This window comes from Eretmochelys imbricata, chromosome 14 (assembly GCF_965152235.1).
Source record: "Eretmochelys imbricata isolate rEreImb1 chromosome 14, rEreImb1.hap1, whole genome shotgun sequence".
Taxonomy (NCBI): domain Eukaryota; kingdom Metazoa; phylum Chordata; order Testudines; family Cheloniidae; genus Eretmochelys; species Eretmochelys imbricata.
The window spans coordinates 7,983,622-7,996,400 of NC_135585.1; the positions used below are offsets into that span (position 1 = coordinate 7,983,622).

Genomic DNA, 12,779 nt, shown 5'->3' on the forward strand with positions numbered 1-12,779 from the left:
TAATCTTACCCTCTTATTTTATAAAATGTTCTTTTGCTTACTTTATAGCCAGTCTTGGTATATTCACACACTGATCCTTTTTATCCCTTGAAAATAATTTCTAGATAGCACACAGTACCCTCTGACACATGAACGTTTTTCCTTAAACACTTTCCATTTCCCCACTGTGCCTTTTCCCTTCTAATGCCCTTATTCTAGCTGAGATAAAAAAAATGAAGAAAGAAAAACAGAATGCCTTCAAAGATAAAATAGTAACCTTGATTTTACAAACCTTGCCAGCAGTTTATCTCAGATTCTATGAACACAGAAGAATCAGCTATCCTTATGGGGAAAAGCTACAATATGAAATACTGTATTTTCAAGATCCAAAGATAACTTCTTACTAGTATAAATACATTTTGATCATTTGTGATTCAGAGCTGAAATACTAAAATCACAACTTTTTCCATTAAAAAGACAGAGACGGTACTTTTGGTTAGAAGATAAATGTCTGATAGTATCAGTATTTGTTTCATATCGCACTAACCTGACTGTCAAAAGCACACATGTGATGGGAATATCATAAATGAAGTACATCAGTCATCTTTACTTGGTAAAGGGGGAAAACAGACACTTTTGTGAAATGTCAATGAAAATTAGCTACGTACATGTGAATGAAATTTCCTGTTATGCCCCTCAGCTGCTAGCTACTATGTCACCCAGAAAAAGCAGAGCCAGAGAGAGAGAATATACCAGTCTAATTTCAGCTGCTACGATTTACAGGGGATAAAATACCACTTGGCTTCCCTGACATCGCCTTCTCCTTTTTGGAAGCCCAATTTTTTAAAAGCATCAGAGACTGTTGAGCCTGAACCAAAAGACCACTCAAGTCAATAGGGGTCTTTCCACTGAGTTTAAATAGGTTGAGTCTTAGAGAGGGAAAAGACCTATTTAGCAGTACTTTGTCCAGTTTCATTCCAAATGTTGCAAAGTGATGTGGAATGCCTACCACTTTTCCCTGAGAACTATTCCACCCTCTAAAGACTTCACCATTAAGACATTTTGTATAGGTTTTACTGAAATGGTGGCTACTATTTTCAAACCTTGGCAGTGGAAAGGTGGATTTAATAATGAGCATTTGAAACTGGGAGATAGATCACAACACTGGCTCTAAACTACTTGACAACATCCCACGGTGTAAGTTTGGTATGTCTTGAACTCCAGTACATAAATACAGCTGCCCTCAGTCTCTTCAGAAGCGCTTACAACAAATCTTGAAGAGACTCAATAATGTTCAATTACTCTCAGTAGAGTGATTTACAATGATTCATGCAGGGATATACCATTTTTGGAGAGTTTCACATTTTTTGATAAACAATTAGGAAGTGATCAAAGCTCTATGAACCTGGGAGTGCAGAACCATAGAGGATTACTGAAGTTTCCTTTTATAATATCTTCAAATTTGGGCTTAATAACTTCATGTGATACTGAGACTCCCTGGCAAAGGATCCCCTGTTCTTTGCAAACAACTGTCACCTCAGGCCTGACAAACTCACTACATCAAACACATGTCCTACAGGATATTTATCTATAAAAAGAAACATGGAACGTAAGTACAAATCTCATAACTTGTCAAGATTCACAATCATTGTGAGATGTATGTATAGCTAATGTTTAAGGAATAATGTATTTATACTGAAAGTATGCTTTATGGACTTGGAGTGAAAGTTAGTCACCATGGGGGTGATGTGTCTCGATGATGATCCATTAAGGCAGGAGGGAGTTACTACCCCACCCTCATTAGCCGGTGATGTAATAATGCAAGGCGCAATTGTCTAGCCTTGCTCCATCCCAAGGGCAAGTCTACACTGGCAAAGCTTAACGTGGCTTGTGTAGTCACGGCTCTAAAAAACCCACCTCCATGAGGGGCATAGCTACCAGCGCTGGGAGCGCGGCTCCCAGTGCTGGTGCACTGTCTATACTGGCTCTTTACAGTGCTGAAACTTGCTGTGCTCAGAAGGGTATTTTTTCACACCCCTGAGCGAGAAAGTTGCAGTGCTGTAAAGTGCCAATGTAGACAAGCCCCAAGACTTTCAATGGAAAACCATATGACAACTGCAAACAATTGAAATCACTTCAAAGTAAAAAAGGAACATTACAACAGACAGATAAGCCTGCCTATGAATAAAGACAAAAGCCTATTGCAGTATAAGACAGGCTGGGGAAAGGCCCTCTGTATCCTTTCACTAAAGAGACATCTTGGGGAGCAGAAACGTCGAATCCTGGCTCCTGTGAAGCCAGCCAGCTCAGCAACTCACTGAGCTTTGGGAGGACAACCTACTTTCTGAGCTAGGAAAGGTCACTATTAATAAGTGTAGACCCAAGTTCGTGTTATAGGATATTGTTTTCTATCGTAACCATTTATTTCCACCACACTCTCTTGCTTTAAGTGGAATCTTTATTCCAGTGGTCTCCAACCTTTTTACGCACAAGATCACTTTTTGAATTTAAGTGCAACCCAGGATCTACCCTGCCCCTTCCCCGAGGGTACAGGAGGGGGTTCTGGGCTGGGAGAGTGTTGGGGTGCAGGAGGGGGTGAGGGCTCTTGGAGGGAGTTTGGGTGCAGGAGGGGGCTCCAGGCTGGGGCAGAATGTTGTGATGCAGGAGGGGGTATGCGTGCTGGCTCCGGAGGGGGCTCAGGGCTGGGGATTGGAGTGCGGGCTCCTGCCGGGTGGCACTTACCTCGGTCGGTGGCACTCCCAGAAGCATCCCCGCAGCTCCCATTGGCCACAGTTCCCTGTTCCTGAACAAAGGGAACTGTGGGGGTGGTGCTTGCAGGCAGGAGCAGCGCACGGAGACCCCGACCCCCTCCAGGGGCCGCAGAGGTGTGTTGGCTGCTTCCAGGAGTGGCAAGGAGCCTGTCTTAGCCCTGCTGCACCACCGGACTTTTAGCGACAGGAGATCGTGATCAACTGTCAGAGGCTCCAGGATCGAACAGTTGATTGTGATCTGCTGGTTGGTGACCATTGTTCTATTCTATCTTAAATAAACTTTACTTTGTTTTGTTTAAAGTGATCACAAGTTCTGTGTGTTATACTGTAGCAGTGATTTAAAGTAAAACTGGTAAACTGGTACACATTGCCTTTTGGGGGCAGACAGAGGATCTGAATTTCTGTGAGCAACCAGTGTCAAGGGCTGGATATCACAGAGGAATGGATGCACCTCTTGTTAAACTGTGAGACAAAGACAGGGCTGGCAAATTGCAGAGGAAAGTGCTTGAGTGGCTGACAGGCTGATGGGTGTGAGGGCTTTAACACCCAGTTACCAGAATCAAGACTCCCCCACTGGAGGCAGGGGATAGCTAGGTGAATCACGGCCCTGGATACCCCAAGAACTGTCACACTGCACTCAAAAACATTTTTGGATAAAGTGCCTAGACAATGCAATGAATAGCACTTTATAAATACAGATCTAGGAAATAGTCTGGATTAGCCAGATTAGATAGATAACACAGAAGAAATAGAAAGCTACAACATGCCTGTCTTTAGTTTGTTTTATAATGCAAAGCTGCATCAATTAAAGAGAATAGCAACAGCTTTTTCTAACATTAAAAACCCACACCGCATACAAAGGCTCTTAGTCATATTTATGGTTATTTTAGTCCCAGATCAACAAAGCATTTCAGAACATGCTTAACTTTAAATAAGTGAGTAACCTCTTTGACTTCAACAGAACTACTCACATGCTTAAAGTTAAGCACATGCTTAAGTCTTTTGCTGAATTGAGGCATTTAACAGATTAAAACTGCAGATATAGCCAAGTGTGCAGGACAAGATATTTTGAAAAAGACATCAGCCTACATGTGCACTGCAATCCTTTGTAAGAGGATAGCATGTGCCTAACATATTGGTGGATTGCGTTTGTGGTGTATCTGGTTGCGTGAAACTGCAACACATGACACAAAGTCATCCAAAACTCTTTCAAATACTTTGCACTTAAAGCTTGTAAATGTGAAATTGACTTTTTCAAAATACCTTTTATTCTGCAAACTCTGTGATCTCTAGTTTTAATCTGTTAAAATAAATGTGACTAAGAACCTTCAGTTAAAGACATCTAATAATTAGTGTATGCTCCTAGGATTACATATTTCAGAAGATTAGTTTTAACTTAAATTTCTGCAGACCTGTATTGTCAAACGCTTATATGGCATATAAATTAACCACAGCACCATTTAACAAGGTCATTTATACTTTCTGATTTACCAATCTGTATCCAAACGTAAAAATTAACTTTAAAACACAACTTCATCAGTATATGTACTGTCCACTCTGTTTAACTCCTCATCATCACAAATAATGAACATATGGCTTTAAGTTTGTATATTTATATAAAGAAAGAGAAAACCAAGTATTAAATACTATGTTAGTGGAGGCTCATCTTCTCTAATTTGAGAACAATCAGCTTTTCCAGCTGCAACATTGTGGACTTGAAGTAAAATCAATAAACTGTCAAAGCCTAGTGATTAGCAGAGCAGCTCAGATGTTTCTTATAGTTTCTCAGTTGATGAAAGCTCAAACACTAACTAGATATTTTCTTTTACGATTTAGAACAACTCTATTTTAGGTTTTATGCACAGAAAAACAGCGGTCAAGCTGAATGAGTGAACTAAACTAGCTTTCGAATGACTGTTAGTATTCAGATCTCCCTGTGAAACTTGACCTTGCAGCAGGAATCTGTGTTAAAAATACATCTAGCATTTTGTTTTCTTTATAGAACTCTGCCCTGGCCTTTATCTGAAGGAGCCCGATTACAAGCTTTAGAGGAAAGATTTGTTCTTTAAACATTTTTTCCTGCATTTGGCAAAGAGTAATCCCTTCCCCTCCCTCAACACCATGTTTTCAAAGGACTAAAATTAATTTGTACTAGTTAAATATTGCTTTGCTTGTACATAAGCAACCAGTGTTGTCAGCACAGCTCTGTAAGGACTATTTATTAGTTTATTGCTACTGCAGAGCCATCAAAGGAAAGAAAACATTGCTCTTGTGCCCCACAAAAATAATTAATAATTGTGTTGAATCTTGGCAACAAAAGAGTAGATTTCATACAGACAGGTGTGGTCTAATGGAATGGGAAGCCAGTCAGGAATTTCTGACTCTAATCATGACTTTCTGCCCTGGCCTACACTACAAAATGACTTCGGTATAACTACATCGCTCAAGGGTGTGAATAATCCACACCCAGGAACGACACAGTTATACCAACCTAAGTGCTGGTGTAGAGAGCACTGTGTTGGTGGGAGAGCTTCTCCCGCCAACACAGCTACCACCTCTCATACAAGTAGATTAACTAAGCCGAGGGGAGAAGCTCTCTCCCGTGCAGCATTTTAAGTGTAGACCTGACGTTACTATGATTCTATTTGTGGCTCTGAGCACGACATTTAACTTCTTTGAATCTGCAAAAAGGGGTACAATACAGTAGAATTCACTTTTAGTGCTTTATTCAGCTACATGGAATAAGGAATCTATTCTGCTCTCATTGCAGAGCAAGGAAAAACTCCCAGTGGTATAAGCTAAGTCGGATGAGGGCTCAAATCTTAATTTCCAAAAGCCTGTAACTCCCTGCCAGCAAAGCAAAGGGCTGAGTGCAGAGCCTGAACTACCAGTGTGTGTATGAGGGGAGGAAAGTGGCTGCAAAACTGTCCTTTTTCACAGGCATTCAAGACATGAATTTTTAATCTACAACATGCTTGCAATTCACTATTATTAGACACATATCATATGTATGTGGAGATATATATTAAAATCCCCATACCTCTTCTAAGCTGTGGAGCGAAGAAGCAGATACTGCTCGAGATGTGAGCGGATGAAATGGCTCCTGACCAACTGCATGCTGATGATTCTGTATTTGTATAAAAGGGTTCTGTTGTGATCTATGGGGCAACGGAGGTATACCATAATGAAAGCCCTGCCCCATTAGGTGATTCTGCTGTAGGTTAGCATAGGTCCATGATCCATCAGGTTGCAGGTACTTCAAAGGAGGTGGGGTTATGTGTTCAGATGGCAGTGAGAACGGGGGATTGTATATTTGGGGCAAATGCTGCTGAAATGCTGGGTTGTTGGCTATTTCAATGTCTCTGTTGTTTTCAGTGAAGTTGGGAAAGTGGCCGCTGTGGTTTGAGTTGCATGAAGGAGAAGGGAGCGCTGGTGGGCTTCTGGGCTGAACTTGTCTGTATTGCAACAGTCTGGACTGGGGAGGTGGCATTTCAGCTAGGTCCCTGCTTTCACTTTGATCGCGGTGTGACAGTTCTCTGAGCAAGTCCTGGAACCTGTATTCACAGAATAAATGTTATTAAGATGGAGAAATGCAAAAAGTGCATTGCTAAAGCTGGATTGACATACAAAACTCAGTGACCAATATCCTTCTGAAGGCTTGAAAATTTCTGGCCTTTCTATTCCAACGAGAAGGGCCTATTAATAATAATGTAACGTATCTAGGCCTATTGCTGACATTGAACATCATAACAACAAGTGCTCTTTATAGGACTCATAGTGCCTGGCACCTACGCATGGTATTATAGTGAAGGTGGGCTATGTTCTGTTTTTAAATACAGTACTTTGAGAATTCAAACAACAAATACCTTGAATATGTTGCCTCTGTTTCGTCTTCTGTATTACTCGCAAGTTTCCAGTTTGCCCTAACTGGCTGTTGGTGCAATCCAATTGGTTGCTGGGGAAGATGTTGTAGGTGAGGATGGTGATGGTGTGGATATGGAATATTGCCCTGACTGAGATAGGCATTATGCTCATTCCATTGCTGTAACCTTGCTTGCTGCTGCTGCCTTAATGTTTCCAAAGCTACATTTCCATGCATACGATCTGTAAAACATTTACAAAAAATATAAAAATTTACCCAACCTCCCTTTTTCAAAGCATTTGGTGCCAGAAAGGAGGATTCTACCATGTGTTATATTACATGTAAAAACAGTAGTGATAAGAAGGTACACAATGAAATCGCCAAATTTGCCAGCACCAAAAATGTGTTTATTAATAAAGTGCCTGCTGTATACCAACCACTCCAAAAGTATCACAGAGCATAACCTGGTTATTTAAATCTCCCAGAAGGACTATGTATATATGAAACTCATAATGAAACACTACATATTAAAATACACGCTAAGGAGAAAATTATTCCTGATCACTTTACTTACTGAAACTAGCCCAACAATAACCAATTCACAATTTTGAAGTCATACAGCCATATCCCTGACAAGTAAATACTTTCTTCATTTTCACTTTAGGGTAGCTACATTTGCACTCTCATCAGTGGAGAAGAGCAGTGGTACCTACCTAATGTCTCCCCTATGGGCATTCCTGCAGGATTCTCTTCAATGAAGTTGTTCAAGTGAGATGGCAGCATTGGGTTGTGCTGTGCAATAGGTCTCAGGGGGTTACTGACTTCTTGCAACATGGGTGGGGGATGATGTTCTGAAATCACAGCATCTACTGCAGGAGAATGTGGTCGGTGGGGAATTGGGTTATTAAAAAAAGACTGGCTGGGGCCCATCTGGTAAGCGGGGGAAAGTTGTGAAGGTTGTGGAGGCTGCTGATTTACATGATTATGCTGCTGGACTATCTGGCTCTGCTGGGGTGGTATTTGGTTTTGCTGTTCAGGCAAATGATTTTGTTGCTGACTTAAAAGATTTTGCTGCTGTTGTACAGGGTATGGCTGCCTGGGGATCTGGGACAGGTGCTGGTAGTGGCGACTGGGGACTGCATACTGTGTATGGGGAGGGGTGAGATGTAGATTCAGCTGCCTAGGGTTGAGATTATCTTTGCGATGAAATTTAGAATTAGGATAACCAACGCTGGAACGTGACTCTGGGCTTCTATTTTGGGAATTTCCTTCTACGTCAACCTAGAACAAAGGATAGAAAACATTTCAAAGTTACTTAAAAAAACAAAATCCCTGTAAGCTATGACTGTATTACACTAAACAAATTAATCTAACACTGACTCAGGCATACAAAACCTCAGGAATGTGGGAAGAATAAGGAAGAGAAAGAAGGTACTGAACAGCTTAAGACATATTCTTCTCTTTACTTATCAAACTGAAGGAATATTCTGCCAACGGTTCTGGCTGGCTTCATCTTATTTAAGCTCCTTTACTCTACTTGTGGTATTTTATTAATCTGAAATTTCTCCCCATTAGAGAGAAAACTAATTCCTTCATGGCTATTTCACTAGGTGCAAACTAAGAAGTGCACTCCATATTTGCTTCTTATTCTTCTATATTTAAACACTACACTCAGACATTTCCATCATCGAATTTCTTTCTGTAGCTACTGTTATTGCAGAGATGAATTACCAGCTGCTTCCTTATGATCATATCTAATTTAGCTAATTATAGGCAACTGTCAAACGCTGAGCCTTTTGCTTTTATTTGTAGGATACAGACACCAAATATTTAATGAAAAAAGTCATTATTTGCCGGTTTTCGACATTTCACTTCAGAACACTCCATTATATGACTCACACCTTTATTTCTAAAACTGAAATTGTAGTCTACATTAAACTATCCTCTTACTCTCCCAGAAAATTACTGAAGATTTCTGAATCTTCACTCCTAACAGAACTATTTACATTTATAGGAGTTTTATATCAAAAGGTACAATAATTTCTAAACATTTAAAAATCAATAATACTCAGTGCTATTCCTATGTGTAGACTTAAAATTTACAAATCAGTACATTTAAAAAAAGTTATTTATGCTAGTCATCAGTGAAATACAAATTGTAAACAACGGGATTAATATTGTGTGGAAGGACAAGTAGCATGAGAAAGCACTTCAAAAAAAATCAGATTCAAATCTTTTACATTTTCTCTTGCCCTTGGGTGACGAGAAGAGGGACCTATCGTCACTCAACAACAACTAGTGCCGATCAACACTGATGGGTTCTGAAGGAAATCCCATTCATTGCCCCGGGATAGAACTGTGGTGACTGATGGGGAGGGGGCCTGTTGAGCAGGAGGGGAAGAAATATAGAATCCTTAGAGTGAGATACATAGTACCAAAAAGGGAAGGAAAATTATGGGGGAAAAACAACTCAAAACACACCTGTTTGGACTCCACAGGTTTTTTCTCAGGTGTCCGAATTTTATTAATTTCAGGTCCAGCACTGTTTTCAGTTTTACCTAAAAATATTTATGATATTTATGCATTAGTTTCTAGGTATGTAAAGAATGAAGGAATATTTTCAACATGTTTGTTTATTTTCCTTAGACATGGGCAGACTTAGAACTATAAGTATAGCATTTATGTCAGGGGGCAGAAACTTAACACAATGTTTCCTCCTAAATATGGCCTTCCCCTTACACTGTATGTTTTAAGTTTTGTATTTGAATCATTACAAAGTACCTCTTCCAGTTCAATGGCTGGGCTACTGGAGCTATTGCAGGAGAAAGTAATCACTGGTTTGTGCAAGAGAAATAGAAATGGACCTAACACAGGAACTTTTATCCGAACCACTCCCCTCCCTGAACTTTGGTAGCTCAGGTTTCAGAGTGGTAGCCATGTTAGTCTGTATCAGCAAAAAGAACGAGTACTTGTGGCACCTTAGAGACTAACAAATTCATTTGGGCACACAGCTTATGCCCAAATAAATTTGTTAGTCTCTAAGGTGCCACAAGTCCTCCTTGTTCTTTTTGGTAGCGCAGTAACCTTTGATCCAAACAAACACGGACTATTCTGTTTGTAAAGGCAAAAACACCTTACTTAGCACCTCTCTGGTTTTAACTTTTAAGCAACTAACTAAAACTCATCCATCACTGGAGTTCTGTGAGATGCCAGGGAAGTGATGTTAAAGATATCAGAACCCTATTGATAAAAAATCTGAACCCCAAGTTAAACTTAACCTTTTTAGGTTCAGTTAAGATAAAGATCAATTTTTCAGTGAAGGCTGCCATAATACTCTTACACTGGCCTATTGATCCTAAACTTTGCAACATATGAGGAGGTGCAATAATATTAGAAATCTTGCAACTGATTAGGTAAGTATATTTTCCAGATATGGCTTATGTATTTGGACAAATAGAAATATAATAGACACTTATTGTACTAGACATTATGATCCAAAAAATTTCTTAAACATGTAGTTTACACACAAGAACACAATATTCTTTTTCAGCTGAGGGTTATCTTTGAAACGTAACTCCTTGAAGTGGACAGATCAGAAATGGAGTACTTCTGGCACCTTAGAGACTAACCAATTTGAGCATAAGCTTTCGTGAGCTACAGCTCACTTCATCGGACACATATCAAAGTACATGGCAAGGAAACCACAAATCTCAACAACCAAAAGAATTAATGCATCTCTGAAAGCATTTTTTTTTATTTATTTTTTTAGTAAAACTGCTTCCCCTTCTAATTTCTATAAAGTAACAGTTGCATGAAGGCAGGCTCAATCAATCTAAAGCATATTTTTCATGTATGCACTTACACTTTACACAAAAGTGAGGAGATATGTAAAGTGTATATTCAGTTTTAAAAGATACTGGTTTAAAACAGCATTTATACGAGCAAATCAAGAAAACTTTTAGGATCTCATGAGAAAAGAACACTTACAAGATGGGACAGGAAATATGTCATAGGCATTTACATACAATAACATTTGTGTTCCTGAAACAGTCATTTCAATTCTCCCAACAATGTACACTTCACTGAACTGCTGATGTTTGAGTTTTGCTAATGACATAATTCTTTTTTCTGTGGCACATTGTTCTTCTGTGGCAGGATTCTTGTTCTGTGAAACAATCTTTAAGACATGCTGGACATGGTAATGGTAATAGTCTGATCAGCGACCTTTAGTCTTGAAAAATGTAGCATTATGTATTGTTTCAAATGCAAACGGTACTTTTTGTTGGTTGTTTGATTCCCTTTTGTCACTAAATAGATTCAGTTAATCACAAAAAATCTCAGCTCTCTTGGGTAACTCAGAGAAATCTAGGTTCAGAATAGCTACACAAGAACATACTAGAGAAAGGCAAAGTAAACCCAGTGGATAATAAAACTATGTTAGCTAACAATTCAAGGAACCGCCTAGCAAAAAGATACGCAGTGAGAAAAATAATAGCTCCATATACTCGCTAATAAAAGGAGCTCTGGAAATTTTTAAAGAAAAAGATTTTAAAGCACAAATAGCTACAAAAACTTAGCTTCAAAAGATTAGACAAATATTTCTTTCTTGCTCCTAATTCTTAATGCCAGGAAGAAAAGAGTATTATGAGTATTTCCAGTATTACGTAGGTATGAAAAATCCAAGTCCAGTATAAGTGTCTTCTAGTAGAAGTCAGGACCCTGCAAACCTTAGCAGGGCAACTTTCTAGTTGGCTATTATTGTCATAATTAGACAGTATCCACTCAAAAATGAGATAACTCACTCGAGCCACATGCCTCGCTCCTCCATATGCTGATACAGGGACACATTCTGTCGGAATTACTTCATATGTAGAGAGGAGTTAACCAAGGGCAGAATGTGGCCTTCTCATGCAACTTACCTTACGATCTTACTTCCCAGCACATATATCAAGGGCACCTCCAAACTTAACAGAAAGAGGGTTTGGTTCACACTGGTCAGCAGAAAAGACTCTTGCTGCCACAGAATGAGGGGCTAAATCAGCAATCCTTCTAAGTGCTAAGAGACTTCAACACCTATTTCAATTAATAGAAAGGGAATGTGCTCAGCACTTGCACAATCAACCCCTAATGATCAGATTTTTGGGTGATCAACAGAAGAAAAGAAGTTTATTTTAGTGCATTTCACAAGGTTGATTTGTCCTCTGAGAACCCTTTTCACTAGTTAGCTTACTGAAATTCAAGTTATTGAACTGCCATGGCCAAAATCAGTTTCTCAGGATTTTCCTCTTCTCTGAAACCTAGAATACTGTGGGAGAATAACACCAAGGATGGCATGTTGGATTTCTCTCTGTATTATCCCTGTTTTAATGAGCTTCAGTGAAACCCCCTTCATGTGATTATTTCAGTGAACTATTTAGAGTCCAATTATCTATGCAATTCTTTGAAAAGGAATAATAATGTCTTCTGGTGTGCTACTGTGACAACTTACATGTTTCGTATACTGATACTACAGAAAGTGTCTCAGATTTCTACCTCAGCCTTCAAGTTTTCAAAAATTTAATGATGAAGGATTTTGCAATACATAGCTCGAATGAAAGAATCCATCCTAATAGCATAAATGAATTCAGAGCATCTTTTAATTGTAATACAAGCCTTCAGCACTAAGGTGCACTTCTGCTCTGAAACTGGATTTTAAGCAAATAGAATCACAGAATTCCCTTTTCATTGTCTCTCAGTGATGCCTAGTCAGATTTTCACAGTGTGGGCCAAATCCTCCTTCTCTTATTTGTTTGTGCAGTCTCAGAGAAGGCAATGGACCTACTCATTTGAGCAAGGGGAGCAAGATTCATACCTCTGTAGATTAAATTTTTTTCCCCCTAACTGCCTATCCTGCAACTGTACCTGAGATCTGAAGTCAAGCTGCCTTCTCTCTGCCTCGGTAAAGATTCCACAATACAAATTTACTTCGCAATTCTGTTGGTAATATGAATGACAAAACACTCCAGCTAACCCTCCCATTGCTGTAGAGGGATAAAAGAGTAAACTATTTTTTGTCACTATAGCAAGCAAATATGACTCAGAATATCCATCAGGAGAAGATCTCTTGAGTATGAAGGTGGCATTTTTACGCAGTTATTTTTCTGATCATAATCACAGTTCAAGGAGAA

The 12,779-nt window shown here is 39.3% G+C and overlaps 1 protein-coding gene across 4 annotated transcripts in view; it reads right to left on the minus strand.

Moving 5' to 3' along the window:
• The window catches only part of HELZ (helicase with zinc finger), a 151,929-nt gene that overhangs the window by 15,999 nt on the left and 123,151 nt on the right, over positions 1-12,779 (minus strand). For all 4 annotated transcript variants that reach the window (XM_077832976.1, XM_077832975.1, XM_077832978.1 and 1 more), the window contains 4 exons: positions 9,094-9,170; positions 7,326-7,893; positions 6,617-6,854; positions 5,791-6,304 (listed from right to left, as the gene is read on the minus strand). In XM_077832976.1, the coding sequence (XP_077689102.1) occupies positions 5,791-6,304; positions 6,617-6,854; positions 7,326-7,893; positions 9,094-9,170 (1,397 nt within the window). The remainder of the gene's footprint in view (positions 1-5,790; positions 6,305-6,616; positions 6,855-7,325; positions 7,894-9,093; positions 9,171-12,779) is intronic.